The sequence below is a fragment of the Falco punctatus genome, assembly GCF_963210335.1.
Source record: "Falco punctatus genome assembly, chromosome: 3".
Lineage (NCBI taxonomy): Eukaryota > Metazoa > Chordata > Aves > Falconiformes > Falconidae > Falco > Falco punctatus.
The window spans coordinates 60,173,952-60,197,631 of NC_137582.1; the positions used below are offsets into that span (position 1 = coordinate 60,173,952).

The window sequence follows — 23,680 nt, forward strand, 5'->3', positions numbered from 1 at the left end:
CTTCTCACATACACTATACAGCAATAAAATATTTCTAAGAGTACCGTTAAAAGCCACAATGGGTTTAACTCTTTGTAGATTGTTAAACACAATAGATTTCTAATAAAATGCTGACAATCAGAAGACAAGGCAGGATTTGGCTTGCAGACATCAAAATGCATCAAACACAACCTGATACGAGGTACATGTTCTTCCTTGTCCATACAAATCACACATGCAAGTAGGAGGAGACTGTTGATCATGGAATCAAAAAGGTTGCTTCCAGCAGATGAGACAGCATTGCATATAGAGGTTTTTTTTTTTCCTGAGTTTACAAGCTTCTACCTGCCTAGGCTACACTCTGTCATATCCATCTTACTATAGCAAAGTGTGAGATTATGAAATAGATATTCTTCCACAAAGCAGCTATTTGTTCTTGGGCTTGAACTAGCAGTAACCATCTCCATACAGTGCCAGCTCTCCATCTTTGCTCCCCTCCCCCCCCCCGACATTCAGATCCTAAAGGTCCCTCACTGCTTTCCTTGGATATTTCAAACCATTTTCTCACTTCTGCTTCAACAAGTTTTGATTAAGGACTGCTTCTGTCTAGCCTTTTAAGTACTTTTTTCCAAAGATCTGTTAATGTGTTTTCTCTCTCAAGTCCCAGCTAATGGTTTAATATCATGACCAGGAGCAGCCATGTAGAATCTCCTCAGCTATTACAAAAAATGTTGTTTTTTAACAGTTGGAAACAAAAAGGACTTTGTTTTTTATTACCACCAAACTGCGGAGTGACCAAATGAATAAGGGAAGGTGTCCTTGGTATGGAATGGATCGTTATCGTTGCTTGCACAAATCATTGGTACCAAAAAAAGAAAAAAAAAAAGAAAAAGTCAGGCAGTCATATTACACATGATAATATCTGATAGGGAGCAGCCACAGTTGTGATTAGCACATCTTGGTGCCAAATGAATGACCAGGGATCAATTCCAGTGCCAGCAAGCCCCAGCAGCAATAAGCAGGAAAGATGATGAGCCTCTGTTGAAGATGGAACATTTTGTATGCAGCAACTTTGCAGCTGGTTTTGATTTACCTTAGATTCCGGGGAGTTCTCTGTTGTTCCTCAGAGGCAGGGAAAGACAAGAGTATGGGGTGGACATGATCTTTCAAGGACAGTACTATATCCTCACCCTATCCTTCAAATAAAAAAAAAGGGGGGGGGGGGGCATACTTAACTTTTTGAATAAACACTAGAAGATTTATTCAGAACACTACATTTGTCACTGAAATAGCTCTTCAGTAACAAATGAAACCTTTACAGCATCTATGGATAGAGATATATTAAACAGTATGAAATGCAATTGAGTATAATGCAATCAATAAATCCTGGCATATAGATAAGCATACTTTTTTTTCTTTTTGAAGCTTTTTACAAAAGATCAGTATGGAAAAGGTGAATAGTATCAGTAAAAACCTGGCTGAGAAGATAAAGCTACCCAAAGATCAGTGAACATTGGTGAAGAAGATGTTGCTCTGTATTTAAGAAAGAGTAACAAATGGGAAAAAAACTTTTAGGTTTGGCATATTCTCCCTTGACCTACAGAGACGATGTGTCATATTTAAACAGTAGTGTCATTGAAAGATTCATGAAGCTTGTCTGTCTGAGCTTTAAAACAAGATGGAGTGGGACAGTGAAAATCATTCTTGTCCAACTACTTTATAGTGCAAAAATAGCTTTGAGCTGTGAGAGATTTGTTATCTGCTACTGATCCAAAAGATCAGGTGACAGCTGTGTAGCCCACATTCTTGGCCACTTAATCAGCATTGTCACAGGTCAAAAAAAGGCAGGTTGTTTGGGCCTTCTTCCAACATTTGAATACAAGTGTTCGCTTTTCTATTTGTGCTGTAACATGAGCAAGAGAGTGCTCCTGGTTTGTATCATTATAGGAAGGGTGACTTCATGTTATGGATTATGCAGAGTGGCCTTGATGTCTTATGGAATTTGAGATATATTTACTCGTTCTTGTGCCAGTAATATAGAATGAATAGCACTGTGAATATAAGTAGTGCCTTAAATCAAAGGTAACAACTAAATAATTAAACACAATATACATGTAATTGTTAGGCATATATGTACGCCTATCCTAAGAACTTTTCCTTGACATTGGTCAAGTACTTCTTATTCCACATTACGGTAAGTATTAAGACCTCAGACCTCTCAAACCAGTAATATAGTTGTCTATCAGTTTGGAATTTTCAAAAATCATTCGTCAGAAGCAGCTCAGAGATCTGGAATATTGGAAATGGATGTGCAAGAGAATGATCAGCAGGGAGAGGGCAGCTGAGCCAGGGAAGTTTGTGTAATAGATGGTGTAACTACACGTAATATATCATCTGGTTGTTTAATTTTCCCCCAGTGGGATATATATAAATGCCACATTTAACACAAAACAAAACCTTTGCAATGAAGGCTGGTTATGTGCATTTCCTTATGTATATTAAAATCTAGGAAATAGTTATGGCAGCTTTCAGATTTTTTTTCCTTCTTATTCCACATGTCCTACTGTCTCATTATTTGACTCCTTTCAGCAGGAGTAGCTATATTTGTGGTATTTGTGATCTTTGATGTCCCTAAGCTGAAGTGTGTGTATGTAGGGAATTGTAATCAGGTATTTCTTTGAGGCGATGCAGTTCAAGAACAGATGCAAAATACCTGTCAGTAAGAAACATCAGCAAAGTACTTTTTTTTCTTTTCCCCAAGATGCTTCCAATCCCCTTTCCAGCCACAGCTTAGCCCTTAATGAACTCCCTTGAAGGCATCCTTGGAATCAAATCACTAGTGAACCTGTGGGTTTTGTCTAGTGTTTTCTTGATGCTCTAGTTCTTTTTTGTAGTGTTTCTGGACTGTTTTCATACACGCTCCAGTACTAAAACACAGCAAAACACAGCTAACAATTCCTAATCAGCCATGCATGACCTGTATTTTCTATTGTTCTTGTTTAGCTATTCCCTAGAGCTTAACCGTTTCTTAGATTTGCCGTAATTAAAGCAGAATGGTTATGCACTTTAGCCTTACTCCTACTATAACTGTGACCAAACACTCTTACAGGCTCTTCTGTAATCCACAGAACTTGGTGACTTTCTATCTCATCTTCACTAAGCTAACTCTAGACAGCTGTGGATACAGGCATGGGGTTTTCGATTCCCTGTAACAGACAGGGTTGAGAGTTACGGTTGTATGTCTGAACATGATATTTTACTACACTGTTGGGATTGACATTTGTTGATCAGTGGTACAATTTCACGTGTGTCTGGATATTGTGAACTTCAAGTGAAGTCATCATTAGCATAAGCATTGGTGTAATTGTTCATTTCTGGATTTTTAGCGACAGATCTACTAGAAGATGAATTTTAAAGTTACATTTACTGTAAGTAAGAAGTCTCATAAGCAATGTAACTTACCTTGAGTTTTTTTAACAGTTTTGTAATTACAAAGGTAGCACTTTCAAGAATAGCTACAGTTTCTAACTGTAACTGCAGCTTTTAAAGAACATAAAATTTGCATGATTATGCAACCAGGAAAAAATTGTAAAATGAAAAATTTAGTATTTTTATTGCAAGATATCCCTAGGTTACCAAGGCTCTGGCGAATTAAGGTAAGTTTTTTCGGGGAGAAGTCTGGGAATTTCCAAGCAAATAATAAACGAAGAGAATGTTCACAAGTCAAAAGAAAAAGTCTGACGTCAGGAAAACACAACAATTAATGCTGTTCTGCCCCCTTGCGTTAACTTTTGAGGTAACTGCCATGCCCCCACGTACCGAAAAGTTCATGTCCGTTCGTGATTGCATCACTTAACAAATGCATTAGCAAGTCCATAATAGAGCAGTGTCCTGACAACAGCACGGTTCGGCGATCACTGTTAATGGTAACAGTCTAACTTTGAAGATGATGTATTATATATAAAAATAATACAAAAGATGCACAAATCATTAATACGTTGTAACTCACGTTACCACGTGGGGGATGGGTAGAGTTAAGACTTCAGTGGAAAGGAGAGTGAAGCCGGCTAACTATGTATAAGAGTAGTATAGAAAACAGAGGACCTGCGCTGGAGAAAAATGAGAACCTAGAACCTGATGCCTTGTGTTTGTGGTTGCCAGCTCAAACCCTTAATTGCAGCATTAGCTAGATTCCTGGTTTTACCATTTCATTTGTAACTCGCAGGGAATAAACAGGCACCAAGTTTGGCCACACTGGCTTTTGAAATAGACAGAAAGCTTTCATTGAAATTGACAGCCAACAAAAACACTTCCACCTCCAGGAGTTCAATTTAGAAAGAACTGGTTGGAAACCAACAAACACAACCTTGCAGCGTCTTGGGCACAAGCAGCCAAAAGTCCCAACGTGAAGAAGATTGTCAAGCAGCTGCATTCCGTACGTGATGCACAGATACACGCCAGAAGTCGCAGACTGCAAATATTGAAAACTAACTGTCATTTTAACGTGATTTGACTTCCATAATTCACTATCTAACCCTGCCAATTCAGGACGTCGTTCTTCAGGCACAGGAGTAAAAGCTGCGACCCTGCTCGGAGCCGAGGGCCCAGGCAGGGGGTCCCCAGAGGTCCTGTGTGTGTGTGTGTGTGTGTGTGTGTGTCCCAGCCGCCCCGAAACGCTGCGGAGGGGCGAGGGGCGGCTGTGACTGAGGGCTGGGCAAGGCGCTGAAGTTTTATTAGCGGCACACGAAATGAGGAGCAATTTCTTTACAAGACAGTGTCGCTCGTCGCAGCCCGGAGGAAGCCATTTACATCTTAATTCCCTCTAAGCATCAGCCTTCGCCGTGAGGGCACAGCTCTTAGGCTCGCGGTTTTCGCGGAAGACCGAGTCGTGGCCTCGAACTAGTTTTTCCGACAGGCTCCAGGTCGCCTGGAAAAAAAACAAAACAAAACGACTGCGAGCAGCCGGCGCTTTCCCCCGCTCTCACATCCACCCTCCCCCGTCCCGGTGACTCGGGGCAGCGCCAGAGCGGCGGGGCCGGCGTGCGGCGCGCGAGACGCCGCTGCCCCGGGGCCGGGCTGCTCGGCGGGGTGCGGTGGGGGTGGGGGTGGGGTGGGTGCAGCCGCTCCCTCAGGGCCCCGTCCCGGCGGGACAGGGAGCCCCGACGGCCCCAGCTCCAGCGCCCGCCCCTCTCGCCGAGGCCGGCCCGCGGCAAAGTTACCGAGACGCTCGACTGAGATTTTTCTTCATTATTATCTTTCCGGTTCCTCCTCCTCTCCCCCACTGTCCGGGATCTTTCGACACAGTCCCGCCAGGCACGCAGCCACGTCCTCTGCAAACAAAGCTGCTCTCGGGGCGGCGGAGGGGGGCGGGAAGGAGACTCGAGCGCTTCGGCTCCGCAGGCGGCGGCCGCGACCGAAAGGCTGTCATCGGCCACCCGCCGCTGGAGCCCGCGCCGCCTCGCCCTCTAGCGGCGGAGAGCGGCGGCGCCGGCGGCTGGGCGTGACGTTCGGCGCTCCCTTTAGCCTGCCTGCCTGCCGGGGGGGACCGCGAGTCAGTCAGGGAGCCGAGCTAAACCGGGACCAACGGCGGCGCCGGGTGAGGAGACTCCGGGATTAAGGGTGCCCCCCCGGGCAGCGGGGGAGGCCAGCGGCGCGGAAGGCGTGGGGCGTCCGCCGGGCCCCCAGGGCGAGGGCAGCGGCGCGGCCGGAGGCGGGAGCCCCGGGCACTTGGCAGCCCTCCTGCCCTGCCCTGCGGAGCGGAGAGAGGGCGAGGAGGGGGAAACAGCCCGCGGGGCACCAAGGAGGGGAGCTCGCCCCCCCCTCCCCCCCCTCCGTTGCCTCACTGACTGGAGGGGGGCGAGAGGGGCGCCTCCTACTTTGGCAAACACTTTGGCACTTTGCTGGATCCGGAGCACGAAGGGGTGGAAATATGGAGAAAGTTGGAACTTGCCTGGTTACTTTGGCCGGACTTTTGCTGGCAGCGGGAGCGCAGACGTTCACAGGTAAGGAGCCGCCTCGCCTGCCCCGGGGCCAGGCAGCCCTCCCGCGGGACGGGGCGGCGGAGGGGCGAGGGGGGAGCGCTGCCGTTCCGTAGTCGGTCGGGTTTGGGGTTTTTTGTCTGTGTGTTTTCTGTCTGCCTGTCCCCCTGGCAGGGCTCGCACTTCGGAGCCGCTATGTACGGTGCGGGGGTGGCAAGTGTCTGGAGGAGGCGGCGGCGGGCGCAGCTTTGCGCCCCTGTGCCCCGACGGCACGGGCGCCGAGGGGAGGGGGGGAGGCTGGCGGGGCTCGGGCGGCCCGAGGGCAGGGCTGGAGGGACGGGCGGGACTCGGGCTCTCTCCGGCGTTTGTCCGCCGCCGACTTCCCGAAAGTTTCCCGCTGCCCCGGCGCAGGAGCCGTAGGGCAAGGTGCGCCGCCGCCTGCCGCCGCCGCCCTCGCCGCCGCCGCTGCGCCCGGCGACGGAGCGGGGAGAACTTGGGGCGCTCCGCGGCGGGCGCCCTGCCGCTCCGCCTGCCTCGCCCCGCTCCCCCCGCAGCTCCCCGCGGTTCGCGCTGCCCGCCGGTGCGGCTGCGAAGCGGCGGCAGAACCGGAGATAAAGCCCTGGCCCCTGGTTTCCAGCAGCCCCCGAAACGGTCACCTCGGCGGGCAGGGCAGAGGCCGCCCGCATCTGCGGGTGTCAGGATGCGCATCCAGCCAGGATCCCGGCGAAGCGCTCCCTCAGCAGCTCTCTTCTGTTCGCCCGAGTCCTGGAGCTGCTGATGGCTAGCTTGGTCTCCGGTCCTCTGCCTGCTCCCCTGGCCTATTTATATGTTGAAGAAACCCGTGATTTTAGACAGAAATTTGGATTGTGAAATAGCTCTGTGTGCTTCCCTGCAAAGAGTAACCAGATTTTTTGTTTGTTTGTTTTGTTCCTAACATGAAGTTAGTGCAACTGAAAAGCACGTTAAATTGAAGACATCTGGTCTTCAGTTCATGTGAAGTGTGCTTTGATCTGGTGGGAAGCGATACTTTTGACTTTCCTTGTTGCTCAGGCTGCACAATAGTTTACATTTTGTACGTTACATGTTGCTTCCATGCAGCACTGCAGCTAAACCAAGTTTGATGGCTAGGAATCAGTGGTCTGTTTAAAAGCTTTTTAAAAAATTCAAAAATGATGGCTTTATGTTAGGTTCCAGGGACCTTTTGTACATGCAGCTGCATTTCCTCTAATTTCTCTCCAGCGTTTTTACTGCAGATGAGACAGAGGATCCCTCAGCAGAAAAATGTTTTGTACAGAGGTGACCTATAACAACGATGAAATCTTTTTTTAAACACTCATGTTAGGATGAAGCTATGCTCTGTAGTGAATTATGGAACTGAACTCATGTATATTAGCCCTATAACTCATTAATATTGGAAGTCTAGGGTCCAGACTTCAGTGAGAGCTCTTGCTTTATTAAGATAAATCCGTAACTCATTGCTGACCTGTGTGAACTGTCTTGTTTAAAGTTAAGCTGCGGCAACTCTTCTCCTCCTGGATATTAAATGACTTGTGTGTGTATATGCTGATACTATACTCGGGTCAGCATTTAAGTCCTGTTCATGTTGCTGAAGAACAAACCCACATTAGTGTTAGAAATGAATACAATAGATAAAAATCTGTTGCCTCACGCTGTGGAAAGTACTATGATATAAATGGCAAACAAGTCACATATGACTTGTGCATACAGTTATTAAAAAGGTGTGATTCTAACCCTTCTGAATTACTGAAAAACAAAGGCTGCAATTTACTTCAGTGAGATTGCAAAGGATGTCACAGGATGCAGAATCTGGCCCACTTTCTCCCCATGTATGCATATATGTGTATGTTAAATATTGAATGTAAAGATTATTTGTAAAGATGCAAGTACAGACTTTTTTTTTTTTTTTTTTTTTTTTCCCCAATACGTATTCTTGGCACTGGAAACAAAACTGATTAAATTTACATTTTTGTACTTTACCATTTGAAGTGCGTGCCTGGGAGTAATTTTTGCTTGGGGGAAAAAAATTGCTGTTGCTTTTGTTAAAAGCTTGATGCATCAGTGTCATAGAAATTAAATTACAGGAAAATCTGTCCTTGAGTTGGGTAGTTCTCTTTTGTAATACCTGTCTCTTGGTGCAGACAGGCGTTATATGACTAACCTATAAAAAGTTTAAAAACAAACAATGAAAAAAGAAACAAAACTAATTCCACATACGTTCTAAGGAAAGAATAGCAATGGGTGAGTTAAGTAATCTTTGGCATTACTAGTTCCCTTTTTATTTTTACCGTTTTCTAAAACTGCTGATTTGTTTTACAGAGATAGGTTCTAATGTTATATTCGGCTATTGTTTCATCTGAGTTTCTTATTTAGAAAATAATCTTACTGAAAGATCAGATCTTGGCTTTTTAAGGCCTGGAAGCTTTCAATCTTTTGAAAGCAGCTTAACAGTTAATAACAATGGGATTTTCTCTGAGTCCTTAACTAAATAGTTTAAAATTCTGGATTCATCAGTTCAAGAAGCAAATGGTCTCAAGAATTTGCATTCAAGAGATGTTACTGAAAACATTTTCTTAAATAGATAATGCTGCTTAAGTTTTTAAAAGTAACTGAGGTCTTTCTGTAAGAGTAGGTTTGGGTTTGTTTTTTTGTTATTTTGGGTTTTTTTTAGTTTCTGTCTGAGAAACTGTAACACACCTAATTTAGCTGGTTTTGTTTGTAATTTTAACATAAATGTTATTGTGAAGGCAATGCTAATATTGCGAAAGTTCCTGAAACATGGTGTCCCTGTCATACAAAATGCCACCTGACTCCACCGTGTTCTTTCTTCTATCTCCTTGGCAGATTATTTAGGCTAGTGAAAGCAATCCACTGCTGTAAGGGATTTAGGTCAAACATACAGATGTGGAAAGTTAGAAGGGACATTGTAAGCCTAAATATTAGGCCTTATATAAAATGAAGGGTCTAGATGAGATGAGTTCTGTCAGATACCAGAATAGGGAGCTGAAATTGAAGGCAAGGAGATGTGTCATAGAACTCAGAAACTGTTTTTATGAAGGCATCGTGTTCAGATAGATGTAAATTTACACACAGCCTGAATTCTGAAATTGGTGCTTCTTGCTTATAACCTGAATCTGACCGAGAGGGCTATTATTATGCTTTTATGTTGTCTATTGCTGTGGAAGGCATCACGGTTGTATATTAACACACTCTTTTTATGGTACTGAATTTAAAAGTTTTAGTTTTTCTCTGAGAAGGGATGAGTCAGATGGACTGACTAAAAGTGCTTGTAGGAGGCCATTCGTAATGAACTCTGCACCAGGACTAGTAGCAATCATGAGGAGAACGGGACACAAAGTGCTGTACAAAAATTGAAAATTACTTTTCCTAGTGACTAGTAAAAGTTTTACATAGCAAATAGTAGCCCTCAAGATATTTCATGGATTAAAAATACAAAAACTTGCATTCTGAATGGTTGTTGTGCCTTATATTAATCTACTTCATTTTCAGATGTAAGCTCTCCAAAAACAAGAATCACATTTTCCAAAAACAGATGCAAGAAAGAAGTTTGACATGCTGAAGTTCAAACTTACTGTGATGATATTGATATTTGGTGACTGCAGAGGGAAAACAAAAGGAAAGAATATAGGTTAAGTCTTCACGGGCCCTGTCGCAGCTGAAATGAAGCTCCTGGCAATCGGAGCAATGTACAGAAAATAAAAAGTTTCTGGTATAATTAACTGGGTTTAAAGAGATTTCTCAGAGTATTCAGGATCTCTGTTTTGGAAGACTTTAATAGCTATTCTGATCACTTTACCAGCAAAGAGCTCTAACTGTGGTTATATCTCATTTTAACAAATTCTGCTTTTGCTCACATTGCTTATTCCAGCTGCTTTCCTTCCTCTCCACCCATCCATCAAGTCTGTATTCCTGCACTTCCTAGGGGAAGTAACATATGCTAGTGAAAGTGCAGCTTTATTAGCGGCTGACACAGTTGTCAGCTCATCAACAAAACTATTCCAGTTCAAGTTCATAGCATGGACTTGGCTTTGTTAAATAGTGAGAGTTGTGGGGCAAGACGCTCAAACTAAACTTCCTGCTGTCACAGATTTTTGCTGCTGCTATTACAGCTGTTAGGTGAATAGGTGAATGACTTGATTTGTGTTTTACACCTAAGACTATTTATGTTTAAAACAGTCCAGGAAATTAATGGAAGCATTTTGAATAATTGGCTTCTAAATATGTCTCTCTTTTTTTTCCTTTTTTTTTTCCCCCCCTTTTTTTAAAATTTTGACAGTAAGATGAAATAAAGCTTGTGTTCCCCTGTAAACTGGGATGTACATCAGAGTACTTCAGGTCAAAATGAGTGTTGGGGCTTTAGAAGTGGCGCAGTTTGTCAAAAAAGAAACTGTGTGGTGGGTATGTGGGTTACTTTTTAAAATGTATTTTATTTAGCTACTCTGATCTTGTTCTGGTGTCAAAACTAAGTAATAGAACATCATCAGAAGTTAAAAATAAATCCTACAAAATATTACAAGGATGTAATAACGCTGGGGAAAAAATCTTGTGATGTTTATTTGGTCTCACGATTTAGCAGTTGTCAGAATCCATGTAGAAAACAAATCACAGTGTCCTGAAACAATACAGCAGCATATAATTTATGAAAAAATAACATATTTAGTGCTTGCAGAAGTTGCTAGATTGACAGCTAGAGAGACCAAATCCTCAGGCAAATCACAAAACATGTTAGGATGGAGCGAGTAAGCTTCTGAACTCCATCTCAGTAATGTCATTTGAGTCTGACCTGAAGAAATGTGCAGACGGTTTATTTTTCATGTGTGCTCACTCATACACTGAGATGGTCAGCAAATGTGTCAAACAGCCTAGCTGCCGGTGGCCAGGTCAGTTTTACATGTTACTGCTGAGACAATTGGTTCTATTTGCATCATTACATTCAGCTAGAGGAAGATAATAGGTGTAGACTTCGTAGAACAAAGTCCAGTGATGTGTGATCAGGACCTGTGAACTGATCCTGTATTTCCCATGTGGCAGCTTTATGCTAAAGGAAATGCCATTTGAGAGGGAAATCTCTTGTATATAAACCTCGTTAGTATTACTGTCAAACACGTATTTGAGGTAGCTACATCACTAAGTTTTAAAGATGTTTCCCCAGAAAATGACATACATTTATGAATACCTTTCCTCTCACATTTATGACTTTGGTGTAAAGAAGTAGTTCTGAAAAATTTCCCAGGAATAAATTGCTCTGTTGGTGTGTGCATGTAGCTGAATTATCTGCACAAGTTATTTAGGAAAAATTTACAGTCCTCTTTATTTAGTTTGATTTTGCTCATAACTTCGGATCTGTATTTCTGATTTAATCTGTAACGTTACCAATGTATTAAAAAGGATTTCAAGAAACCAAAACCAATTTGGAGCATGTGGTCATGTGTTCAGGAGGAAAAAAAATCTAGCAAATTTTACAGTGTGATTTCATTCATCCCGCTATGTTCACATACTTCTCTCTGATTTTTTAGTCTTCGTGAGTTTTGCTGTGATCTGCTGCTGATCACTAGGTGTAGCTGCATCTCTAAATCCACTTCTCTAAGCGTAGAAAGAGGAAGGGCTGTAGACTGGGCTTTATGAGAATGTAGGTGTATTTGGAGCTGGGGAGGTGTGAAAATCTATGATGGAGTTTTGTGACCTAGAGTATTTTAGTCTATTGGTGGCTTGTTTGCACCGGTTTGATTATAACACAAATTAACTTTTAATTACTTGTAAAAAGGCTGATTTCAGTATTAGTATTCAACAGAAGGATGAATGAATGCTCTAATATAACAAAAATACATAATAAAACACATGAAATCACAAAGAAATTGTCAGTGCTGTCTTAGTGGTTTAAATGCAAGGGCTATTGCTATAGAAATCTGATAAGGTTATATTGATCCTTGTCTTAAAGAAAAGCTTAAGTGTTGTGTATGTCTTCTCACAACCTATTAAAAAGCTTTCTGTTCCATTCATTTTCAGAAATTATGTTGCTGTCAGTGGAATTCTATACTGCTTTTGGAATAAAGTGTCGTGCTGGTTTTTAAGCCATGTGACTTCCATTAATGTTATGAGGAGATGCAGAGGATAAGTCCTCACATATGCTTTAAAAATGAAGGAAAGGCATTTTTCTGCCAGGATTTCTGAGTAATAACAGTAAAAATAAAGGTGTATTTATGCGTCTAACACATACTCATGCTCAGTAGCTGCAAGGAATAAGAAACCAGTGTCTCACCCTGAAGTGTCTGATTCCACAGTGACCCTTTGCCATGTAAGGAGCAATGGTAGTAAAACAAAGTAATGACCACGTTTGTTCAGACAAATCCACGGCAGTATTACACAGGAGGGAGTTCTGAAACCAGGTTAGAATTAGGGTGTATGGGGGTAAAGGTGGGAAGGAAGGGATAACGTTTTCCAGAAGAGTGTAAGAGGTGAACCTTACTGGAAGAGAGTAAGTTGTAGAAAAAAAGCTGAAGTCCTAAAGGCAGCTAAATTACATCTGGGAAACAGAAATGGATTTATAATTATTCACATTTTCTTATTCTTGAACACGTTTGTCGTTAGTAATATATTCAAGGCTCAAATCGGTCTTCTGACAGCTTTACATAGCAATAGTTGATTCTCTTTACACATATGATTACGTGTAATGATGTTAAAGAGTCTTCAATTTTTTTCCTGTGGAACAGTGTAAACCCAACATTTTGCTTCTAAGTGTGTGTGTGTCATTTGTATCACACACCACCACCCCCACCACCACCCCCCATGTAATCTGCCATGATTTAGAAAGCAGAATGTTTTGGTTACAGTAGAGCCTTTGGAGGGGTAGATTGGCTTTCCTGCCTCCCCCCACCTTATTTTAATAAAATCTTCTTCATTGTTAAGCTATTACAAATATCTCTTACAGCACTGTTTTGTTAATCACAAGAAATATGTTTTTGCTGTGGAATAACTAATGGCTAATTACCTCTTTCATCACTTCAGCTTTTCATCTTCTAGGAGAATGAAATAGAGCATCACATGCCTGTATTAGAGCAGGGGTTTTGTTGGTTTGGTTTGGTTGTTTGGTTTTTTTTTTCCTTTGGGAGCTTTTTTTTTTTTTTTCTTTTGGGGTTTATGGCACAGTTATTTTGGGGAAGTTTCTCAGAAAGATTGTGCTTTGTTATCTTGACTTCTATTACCTCTTTTATCCTTAACTCAGAAATCAAACATTGTTTAGAATCTGTATTTTTTAAAGTAATATACTGAATAGAATACTTTTGTCTGTGGCCCTTTTGTTGTAGCTCTGTAGTGCATAAAGGTAGGCTGATTAGATGAAAGAACTGTTGAGTTGTGCTGACAAGATTCTAACATAAGATTGAGGACAATGTTACAGGAGTTCCTGTGCACTTCCAGGTAGATGGATAGTGGACCACTAATGTCTTCAGGTTTTCGTAATGGAATTGTTCTTAAAGGTAAATGAATAGAGGGGCTTTTCACATTTCTTTTTCTGGTGAATACAGACTACGCTGAAGAAATAATTTCCATCCATGACGTGCGCTTCTGTACTTCTGTATATGCTTGTAATCTCTGCACTAGTTTGTATGTCTGTGTCTTTAAAAAGTTGATGAATTATTACCTTTCAGAAGACTGTTGCATTTTTTGTGGTTTCCTCACAGCAGAGGTGGTTGCAAGGGGGCTTTATTCCCCCCTTGGCATTTTTCTTCTCTCTCTAAGGTCAAACAATTCCTTATTTTGGGAGCTGATGCTTAGTAATTGCACTATGGCTGATACAGTAATGTATAACCAAAAAATGGTCATCTACATGCACATCTTCAAGCTTTGGTTACAAAGTCTACATAGTTTCTGAGGGTATGTAGAGAAAAAGGATCTCCAATTTTTTTTTTTTTAAAGAGTATTACCAAGTTATGTCTCAAGCAGAGGCTGAGATTAGGATTTCTAAAGGGTTTCACATTGTCTTCTGTCTGCATACAAGCTCCCTTTCACCTCACTTCTGCTATTTTAACTTCATGGCTTTTTACTGTTTTAATAAACAGTTCAGTTAACAACTGAAAACAAATACAAAAGTCAATTGCCACCTCGTTATGTTAGGCCCCAGATCAAACATAACTGTTTGTTTGTTTTTGTTTAGTTTGGTGTATTTGTGCTGTGGTCTTATGTGATTTGTATATTTGTTTTGTTTGAAAAGAAAAATTTCATTATTACCTATTCCCTTTTCCTTCCTTCTAGTAAATAAAATCACTGTGAGAAGTCCAGTGTTTCCTCACAACTCTGCAGCCTATTCAGTGTGTGCTCATAGGCTTGTTAGAAACTTGAGAGGAAATGTGTTTGTTTGAAGGCTTGACACCGTTTGTGTATCTGCACGGGGCTAGATATAATCTGTTGTAATTGCTGTGATGTTTCTGTTGATCAGTATAATTCAGAATGAACAGTCCTCTGATTATTACAATTTTTGGAAGTTATTACTGTTTTGATAGTGTAAGATCTCTTTTACTTAACTGTTTTAAGATGTGTCATATGATCTTAACTAGGAAATTATTTTCTCTCGGTGGAAGTTTCTGAGCCGGGAGATTTTTCTGGTTCCATGTTCAGATGACATAGCCTAACATGAATCATACCACTGGAGCACAGCATGAAAAAGACAGATATATATTATAACTGCTGTTGTAATAGTCAGTTGCTTAGTGATCAGAACTCCTACAATAGGTGTGGGAGACCCAGGTTTAAGTCTGTGCTGTGGCATTTGACTGTGATGTGGCTGAGGATCTTCATAGCCAGGCTTTTCTGTTCTTTAGTTTGGACCAGTAGAGGTTTGGTGGTTGTTGTTGTTTTTTTCCCCATGGTTGAAAAATCTGCTAAGTTTCCATTTGGGGCCGGGGGGCAGCGGCGGGGAAAGGCAGGTGACTGTTCAAAATTCCCCCAACCCCCCATATTTAGAGAAAATGTACAGCAGTCACTTGTCACGACCTGTAATTTCAGTTTTCCCTAGAAATTCAACAATGTGCTTAAATACTGTCACATGTTTAGGATATAGAGACAGTTGTGGACGTTTCCGGGAACCATAGTACTCAGTGGAGTAGTTCTTATGTTAATGACTGAGAATTGCTACAGCCTTTTTTTCCTTTAATGGTACCTTTTCTGAATTCTGCAGAGTAGATGAAGATTATTTTACAAAGCACTGCATTCAACACTTTAATATAGGCATTTTACATAACACATCACTTCAACTGTTTTTCTTGTTAACTTGTGCAGAGACAGCTGTTACTGAAGTAATTTCTCAGTTATGTAAGATAAATTGTTGTCCCAGTAATAATTTTAAGACACCATGCTGTTGATGCCTTCTTTACTGTGTCTGAGAGACGTCATCTGAGTTCAGTTCTAGCTTGGCATAAAACCTTTGCAAGCAACTTTCAATATGAAAGCAACCTTTTAGGGTTAGGTCTGTGACTGTCACAGAAAACCAACAAAACCAAAATACAATTAAAGTTAATATTTATTTAAAACCTTACAGGTTGAAAATGCAAACCCTGTATATTGCCATTACTACCTTCTGTTTATAGTGACAGCAAAGCACATGGATTGAAGCTCACGTATAAGTTCATGAGGTGTGCTTTATTTATTTTTACATTAAGAACTGTCATTAGAATTGCCTACATAAATCTAGCCTAGTAAGGTGTATATGTGAATTAGCCTAGCATTTTCATTTGGGGATTTGGAAAACACTGAGGTTTGAGCATTTTATTTATTTAAAAGCGTTTGAGACAAGCACATGCCCTTTAGAGCAAAAATGCATTGAAATTGCATAGGGCCAGGGAACCCTGGACAAATTGGGATACACTCTTGACAAATAAAGAACGGACTTCTGCAGCAGCCATGCAGCAACAACATACGTGGACCTGAGGTTTTAAACAAGTCTTGCAGAAACTTCAGAGCTGGTTCTTTACATGTACAGTTGCTTAACAGAAAGTCAGTTTGTCCACTAGAATCTGTTACTTCTTTGCATCCTGAATATTGGGGAGTTAAACGTTACCCACTTTACATGACCACAAAAAGATGTGAACATTAAAAGCTGTAAAATGCTCTTCAGGTTATAACCCCGTATCTAGCGTAAGATTATCCATACAGGGAAATGACATAGAAATAACTCCTTTAGAATAATATACCTTACTAATTCTGCTCTATTTTCAACCATAGACAAACATACTGCTGTGCTTGTGGGTTGATTCACTGGCAGATCCATGGCTGAAGGTGCACTTCAGCCTTTTTCACCTGTACCTTCCTTTGTCATACAGTGGACTTGGAGTCTTGAAGTGCAGACAATAAATTTGATTGGGAGTAGAGGTGAAGCCTTAAGTATTGCCTATGTTCAGACTGAGAAATTCAGATAAAGACTGCCTGGGCTTGGTCTACCTGTGTTGCCAAGGTTGCTTCAAGGGGAATTAGGGAGCATAAATCGTGCATGCGTTGTCTGCTGCTTTTGAAATTCATTCCCTTGATTTCTACAGGGTAACAGATACAGTTTTTGGAAGTCTAAATTCTTATTTTGGAAGATACCTTTATGAGTCAGTAACGAATGGAAATAGAAAGCAGCTGTGGACTCATTCTGGCATCAGTCAGGAACCACTTCAAAAGTCGTAGTTACATGTGATAGGTTGCAGTTTAGGCTGCAACATGGAAGTTTGTATTTTGAAAGTTATTGCTTGCCTGTCAGTTCTGTTGTGTTCATTGCAAAACATGGAGTCAGTTTCTGATGTGTAGCCCAGACTCTAAGACTCTGTAATGAAAACTGTATATATTTTTGAAGATCTCAGTTTCAAAATGAATATAGATTTGGGGCTTCCTGAATTGGTCCACAGTAAATCTGCCTCCGTGAAGTGGTATCTGGCAGCCTTGTTTGGTTCAAATCAGTGCTTGTAGTGGGTAGGTCACAGGAGTTTTGCAACTGTGAGTGAGAAACTGCATTTTTCCAGAACTCGCTCTGTTAGTCTTCATAAACTGCAGGGTGCTATGCTAGATTTGCAACAGTGAAAAATTAATTCTAGTTTGTATGCCAGAATGTATGTATGTGTGTTTCTGGACATTTGGGAGCAGAACTGGGAAAAAATCAGACCTGTATGCTTGAAACTGGCATTGAGCAAATACATGACATTCATCAGCTGTCCCATTGACATGATTTCAGTGCTTTGACTCTCCACAGTGGTCTAGCAATAACAGAAAGAATTGGCCAATTACAGTAATCTGCCAAAGCTGTGTACTCTCAAATTTTGTCCAGAGGAAGAGAGAGGGTTCTTACCTATTTTCAGTTCCGTCTAAAATTGCATTTTAGTACCATCTATTCCACTGTGAATAACATACATATTTAACAAAGCTGTTAACTGCCAGACCACCTTTAAGAATATACCTGCCACCTCTTGTTCTCTCTCCGCCACCTTTTCCCAGTTCATGTGTCCGCACCTGATCACCACGTTCCACAAATTGCAAATCCATAGTGCCTTCCTCTGCCACCTCCGTCCCTTGGGCAGCTGTGACTGAGGTGAGGAGAGAGCTGAGACTGGAGGATGGTAGCTCTCATTAGGAATAACCTGTGGTGTCACGGGCCACTCTGTTGCCCTTCCAGTGTGGAGATCTACGTATCTATCTTTTGAGAAATCCCTAGAGCCTCTGGGCAGTCTGTAATAGAAGCTTGGAGATACAGTTTCTGACTGCCTGAGTATTATTCCTAACAAGTTAAGATTTTTGCCCTCCCCACCCCCAAAGATAAATAAAATCCAAATGGTCCCATGCATGGGCTAATACACATGCCAGCAAAGCACGTGCTTAGGAGTGACTACTATAAGCGAGTGAAGTTTGAGACTCAGTGCATTCACACTGAAGATTTGATAGCAACAGCAGGCAGTGCTGGTGGAGAATGAGATACTGTGGCCACATCTAGATCAGACCAGATGGACATTATTCATAATATTATTGGGGTGTGAATGTTTTTTACTTGAGTGTGAAGTAAACTGATGAAGATTTTTTTGTTTGTTTTTCAAGCTAAAAAAGAAGTAGTAATATTGGCACTATTTATATAAACACAAGCTCAAACCCTAAAGATGAATATGGTCAGTTTTGGGCGTACTGTGAAAGTAATTACAAAAAGCCTCTATTGACACAATAATTGCAAGTAAATCAGGTGTTAACCTAAGTCAGTGTGAACACACCAATTTCAGCATTCTGTAGAAATGTAGTTACACGTATAGCATTCTGGGAGTCAGAATAGCATCTTTTGCACACACACCAAATTAAATTCTTGTTCCTTGGTAATGAGTAGAGTAGTCTTTGCCTACTCAGCCTGCATTTGAAAATTCATCTGGAATATTTTTTTCTGTGTGGATAAATGCCTTAAAGTAGTACACTACAGGTGTCAGCCCATTTCTAAATCTTTGGAGTGCTGTTTATGGGGAAGAGGTGATGCAGAATCTTGTATTACATGTCTGCTTCCTTTCTTAATATATAAAGAATAAATGCTGTATACAAAGATTTAGCAAACAGTTTGTTTGGTTTGTGGGTGTTTTTTTTTGTTTTTTTTTGTTTTTTTACCTGCCGTTAAATATTATGTAATGTCCATACCTTGGGGTAACCTGTGGTTTGTCTATGCTGACATGTTAATTTTGGCCCATGTTTTTATGTGTGCTTCTAATGACTATAAATGCATATACAGTGTATTCTGTGCTATCAGTACATATTTTTACTAGTTAAAATTCTGCTTTAAGATAAACTTGAAGGTTGCCACTCTGTACTTTCTGTGCGGATTATCAAACTGGTTCTTATTGATGAAAGTTCAATATATGAGCAGTTTACTGCCTGTGCTTACATCATTCTGTATAGTGCAATATAGATTCTTCTGTGCAGAAGCTGGAGTGGTCTATTAAAGCATTCAAGTTCTTACTCCATATTGAGAGCAGAAGATTCCTTCTTAATCCTCATATGGCTGATGTGTCTGCTGGAGTGTTAATAGATAGTCTAATTTGTGAGCTAAATTACTAATTGTATTATGAGTCTAAACCTTATTAAGCCTTTTGTGTAGAATTAGATCACAGAGCTTTGGGAAGCTGAATACTGGTTGGGTTCTGTCTCCTCTCTTTAATGACAGGAACAAGTTTTACTGGTGTCTTTTCTTCAGAGCTGTATGAGACTGCAACTCATTTCTTTTGCTGCCTTCTACAGTATCAAGAGAATCAGAGGTCTGAAAAGCAGGGTGACTTTAAGAGCAGTTGAAGATTTCCAAGCAGGGTCTCCATTATCTGAAAGCAGTAATATTCTGTGTTTAGCTGAGGTGAGGCCAGGACTGGGAAAATAAAAGGGTTACTCTGATCTTGTGTATATACACTGTGTGGAGGTTCAGCTATGTGGGAATTGTTGAAATTGTGCAAGAGCTTTAAAATGGCTGCAGTTGTATAACAGGGTAATTAGTAGAGGTATATTCCTGTAAAGAGTTCAGGTAGATGAACTCTTCAACAAATCACTACAGTTAGATTTTTATTTCTAAAGATGTTTGCTACCCACCTAGAGATGGAGGATACCCCCTTTATTGCTCAGCTGTGCTGTTAGATTTCACAAGCGCTCTTCATCTTTTTCTGTGCAAATCTAGCTGGGTCAACTGAGATTATTTGCAGAGGTGGTTCATGCTCCCCACTCTGACTTTGCACTGGAGTCTGCCTGCTAATGCAGCCTGGTTGGAGATGGAGCTGGTTGCCTCCAGCGGTGGATCGGTAATAAACAAACAAAGGGGAACTTAATGGATTTTGACATCACTTGCAGTAAGTTTTTATGGTGGTGTGGAAGATGGCTGTGAACTACTGTGCCTTTGCTACAGGAATATTGCACCCATGGTAATTAATTTTCTTTAAGAGAAAATATTCATAGCTACTCTCTACGTTTTCCTATGTATCCACAAGATAGAATTGCAATGGTATCAAGTTTTACTCTTCACACTTTGTATACAGCAGCACTCTTAAGCTGTTGTGAGAAACTATTCTTATTTTACACCTGGAGCTATCAGGGCCCTGTATCTACTTAATGGCTTTGCTTTTTACCATTGTAAATGACTGCCATTTGAAATGCATGTATAATAAATGAAAATACTAGGATATACAGCTTGTGTCACATCATCTTATATTTTTAAAAAACTTTTTCTGTTTCTGCATCAAATTTAGTAATATATTTTATAGCGTATATTAGTAAAAAAATCATTGTCCTGCGAGAGAAAATTCAGAGGCATCTGCATCGTTCTGTTCTGTGTACATTGGTTCTCTCAACTTGCACACTATTATGTTACTGCTAATAGAGCAGCCAAAAGTCATTGCTAAGAGCTAATTGTCTTCAGGTGTGTCTGTAGAAGCCTGTGTTTGTTACGAGGTTTCTGTGTAGCTCCCAAATTTGATTATCATACTTAAGGAAGTATTTTGGTAGGTGAATAGTTTTTGTACATTTTACGAAAAAAAATTCCAAAATTCCAGCATTTACATACTCAAACGAAGTATATCTTGAGACCAAAGCTTAATAGCACTACATTCTAAACTTACACTAAAGGGGAGAAATCATGCTGAAACTCACAAAAAATACAAAAGTCTGCCTTTTGGTAACAAATGATGTTATGATGAAATAATTTTGGGATTCAGGAATGGCAGAACTTAGGTGCTTTTTGCATGCTTTCAGAGGCGTGGCTAGGAATGTAATGACTGTACTGACTCAGGCTACTTCTTCTGCAGAAGAGAATAATGCAGGTCATGGAGCCACATACTTTGTTAGAAAGGCTGAACTAATGTTGTAAACCTTAAAGGCCTAACCTGATGTCCTGGGAGGGACTAAAGTAATATGCTATATATGTGTTTAAAAAGGCAAGTGAATGACTTGTGTGCTCATCCTGAGAGCTCTAGCCCCTTGTAAGAAAGGACTTCACACACACCCCCACAACACCACCGCACCCTTCTGTCAGGTAAAGCACTGGTGGATCTTACCCAGGAAACTGGTTGTCTTGCTGTCCCGTTGTGCTGATGCTGGTTTGTAGGCTGACCAGGCAGATGCCCACTTGCTATCTTTTCCTCCATCTCTAGGCTCTGCTTAAAAAGTACTTTATGAAGTATGTCTTTCTACTCAGATTTTTGTCAGATAGTCTTGGTAATTTTCTTAGTCTGGCCTTGATTGGTTTATATGTGGGGTTTGTTTGGTTTTGTTTTTTCCCTTAGGATGAGAAGTGGTAACTAACATCGGTAGCATTCCTATGGTTGTTTTCTTTGTGCTCTATTTGTACCAGAGACCAGGTTCCCATAGAAAATAGGCAGATCAAACTAGAAGGGTCAGCATTATTTCACATCACTGTGAAGTTCAAGTGTCTTTTACTGGAGGTAGTACAACAGAAAACAGCATTGAGTCATGCTTTGTATCTTTCAGGGGTGCTAGTACTGTGTATACAGCTTCCTTTTCAACTGCAACTACTGATGTAAACAAATAAAGTGGCCTGTTAATTGATCTGGGAGAACTTCTATGCTTGAACGTGTTGTTACACTATTCCTGGACATGGAGAATGGAATACGGATCTCAGTGTCTTCAAATGGCAGCATTTTGATTTTTTATATTCTCTTTGGACCTCTTCAAAGCATTTCTTTGGTCCATATCAGATATGGTGTCTGATAATAATCTGATAAACAGGTGTGGAAAAACCACCTCCATTGAAGTTTTTGCTGCACTTCTTCAACTTAGCCTGGGAGGGAAGCTGGTTCCTGTAAATTGCAGGGGGCCATGAGAGCTACAGGTGTGGCATAGCTGGGGGGTTTGGTGGTCATAAGTGTCTTTTGTATGTTTCTACAGCTGTGTTCCATGTGATGACTTAATGAACTCTGACAGAAACAAATTTTCAGAATATGAGTTTCAGTAAATATGCCTTTGAACCCTCAACACAAGTGGCTGATGATGTTGGGAAAGTACATGAAAGGTAGGGAACTTCATAACAAGGAGTTACAGTTTTAACAAAATTTGTCCTGAATTTAGTAACAGTGCCCATCTGGATTACACCCAAGTCTACAGCTGTCTAAGTCATTAATCTTGCGCAGATGGTCCCACCTTGGTACCGTAGAGCTGGACTTAAGTTTTGAGATAATTTTTGGGCAAAAGTTGCTCCATCCACAACCTAGTCTGTCTTTTTACAGAGCACCCACTCCAGTACTTCCTACTACTGCTCTATAGGAAGAGTTTATGCTCCTTCCTTCCCTCTTTTGATACCTGTCTCCTTACTACACCAGTAAGTATGGTGGGAGCAGCATAGCTGTCTAGTTTGGATTGTAGGTATCTGGGAAGAGGGAGACTTAACAAGTGCTTAAAGAGCAAGTTATCTGTCCCCTGTTAGGTTGTGCCCATCCAGTGAGCGATGGCATACCGGTGATTCAAGTCAGGAATGAATAGCTGGGGCTTTGAATAAGTTGTGTGGGTTTTTTTCTTTTTTATTTTTTTCCTGTAAATAAAGTCTTGTGATTATGAGGGAGGGTATGGGAGGACAGTTTCGAGATAACTACCTGCTTTGCAGTGCTAATTATGGTATATATTACATATTAATAGGGAACTTTCTGTTGCTATGGGTAGAATCTCCTAGTGGGAGGTACAGGAGAAAGATGTTTCAGAAGCAGAGAGGGATGGAGAAACCTGGCTTTGCTCTCATGTGTGGCAGCATGGGAGCTGGTATTGCTTGTTGAAGCTGGGAGGGCTGCTCTGACAAGCACTGAAGCATTGCATCTTTGCCTTAGAAGAAGCTAGTGCTGTACTGGCTCAGAGAGAACCGAGTTTTGAGCTAGGGAATTTGTTCTAGAAGTTTTCCAGGGATTACTACCACTGTCACTGCGTGAAATGTAGGGACAGTTTGTGCATGGACATGAAGCTATATAAAAGCGTTGCAAAGTAGGAGCTTTTCAAGGTACATTTAGTTGCAGTGCTTTTCTGCTTAGACTTGCTTACGGTCTCCTATATTGCATTTATGCTGTGGGAGTTTGAGAGCTCTGGCCTTGGTGTTTATTCCTAAAGGAGGGAACAGTTGTATATTTAAAAAAAAAAAAAAAAAGGGATGGGGGGGTGGGGAGAAAAAAGCATAACTGTGTGGTTGTTATGTTAAATGAATTTTAAAGCTGGTGAGAAGAGGCATTCAGAGATGAGAATGCTTGGGGGGAGAAATGAAAGCACATTGAAGCTGTTTCCCCTTGAGGGCTTCAGGCAGGATTGAGAAGAAGTGGTGCATACTGAAGCCTTGTTTATAGTCTTTCACTTACTGTTAATAAAACAGGGATGTTCTAAAAGGTTTCCATAATTAAAATGCAGTCCTTGAGTATAGTGCATTTTCAGAGTGGTCTAAAGCCCTGCTGCTTCTCAGACTGCTTAAATCATTATTTATAACAAATGCTGCAGTGGACTTCGTGCTTTGAAGTTGTTTTCAATCAGAACGATGTTAAAAATGTTGGGTATTGAATAAATGAAAATAGAACTTATGAGGAAGCTGATAAGTGTACAAATTGACTGGTTAGTAACTAATTACCAGTACAGAGATTGTTTTTGCCTTCTCTTTTTTTCTTAATTGACTGAATATTAATAAATCAGGTTTATTTCTGGAAAACAGCAAGTTTTAATGGTCTGGCAGAAAT

At 41.1% G+C, this 23,680-nt stretch overlaps 1 protein-coding gene and 1 long non-coding RNA gene across 9 annotated transcripts in view; one reads left to right on the forward strand and one right to left on the reverse strand.

Annotated features, from left to right (window-relative positions):
- Window positions 1-478: 478 nt before the first annotated feature.
- On the reverse strand, window positions 479-5,316 carry LOC308060369. The gene is made up of 2 exons (XR_013926692.1): window positions 5,199-5,316; window positions 479-4,906 (listed from the first exon to the last, which is right to left on the reverse strand). It is a non-coding gene; the product is annotated as an uncharacterized lncRNA (long non-coding RNA).
- Window positions 5,317-5,524: 208 nt separating this feature from the next.
- PTPRM (protein tyrosine phosphatase receptor type M) overlaps window positions 5,525-23,680 on the forward strand; it is a 480,832-nt gene continuing 462,676 nt past the window's right edge. For 3 of the 8 annotated variants that reach the window (XM_080378965.1, XM_080378966.1, XM_080378970.1), the window contains exon 1: window positions 5,525-5,981. In XM_080378965.1, the coding sequence (XP_080235091.1) occupies window positions 5,909-5,981 (73 nt within the window). In that variant the 5' untranslated portion in view covers window positions 5,525-5,908. The remainder of the gene's footprint in view (window positions 5,982-23,680) is intronic. The other 5 variants (XM_080378967.1, XM_080378968.1, XM_080378969.1 and 2 more) reach the window with 3 other exon arrangements.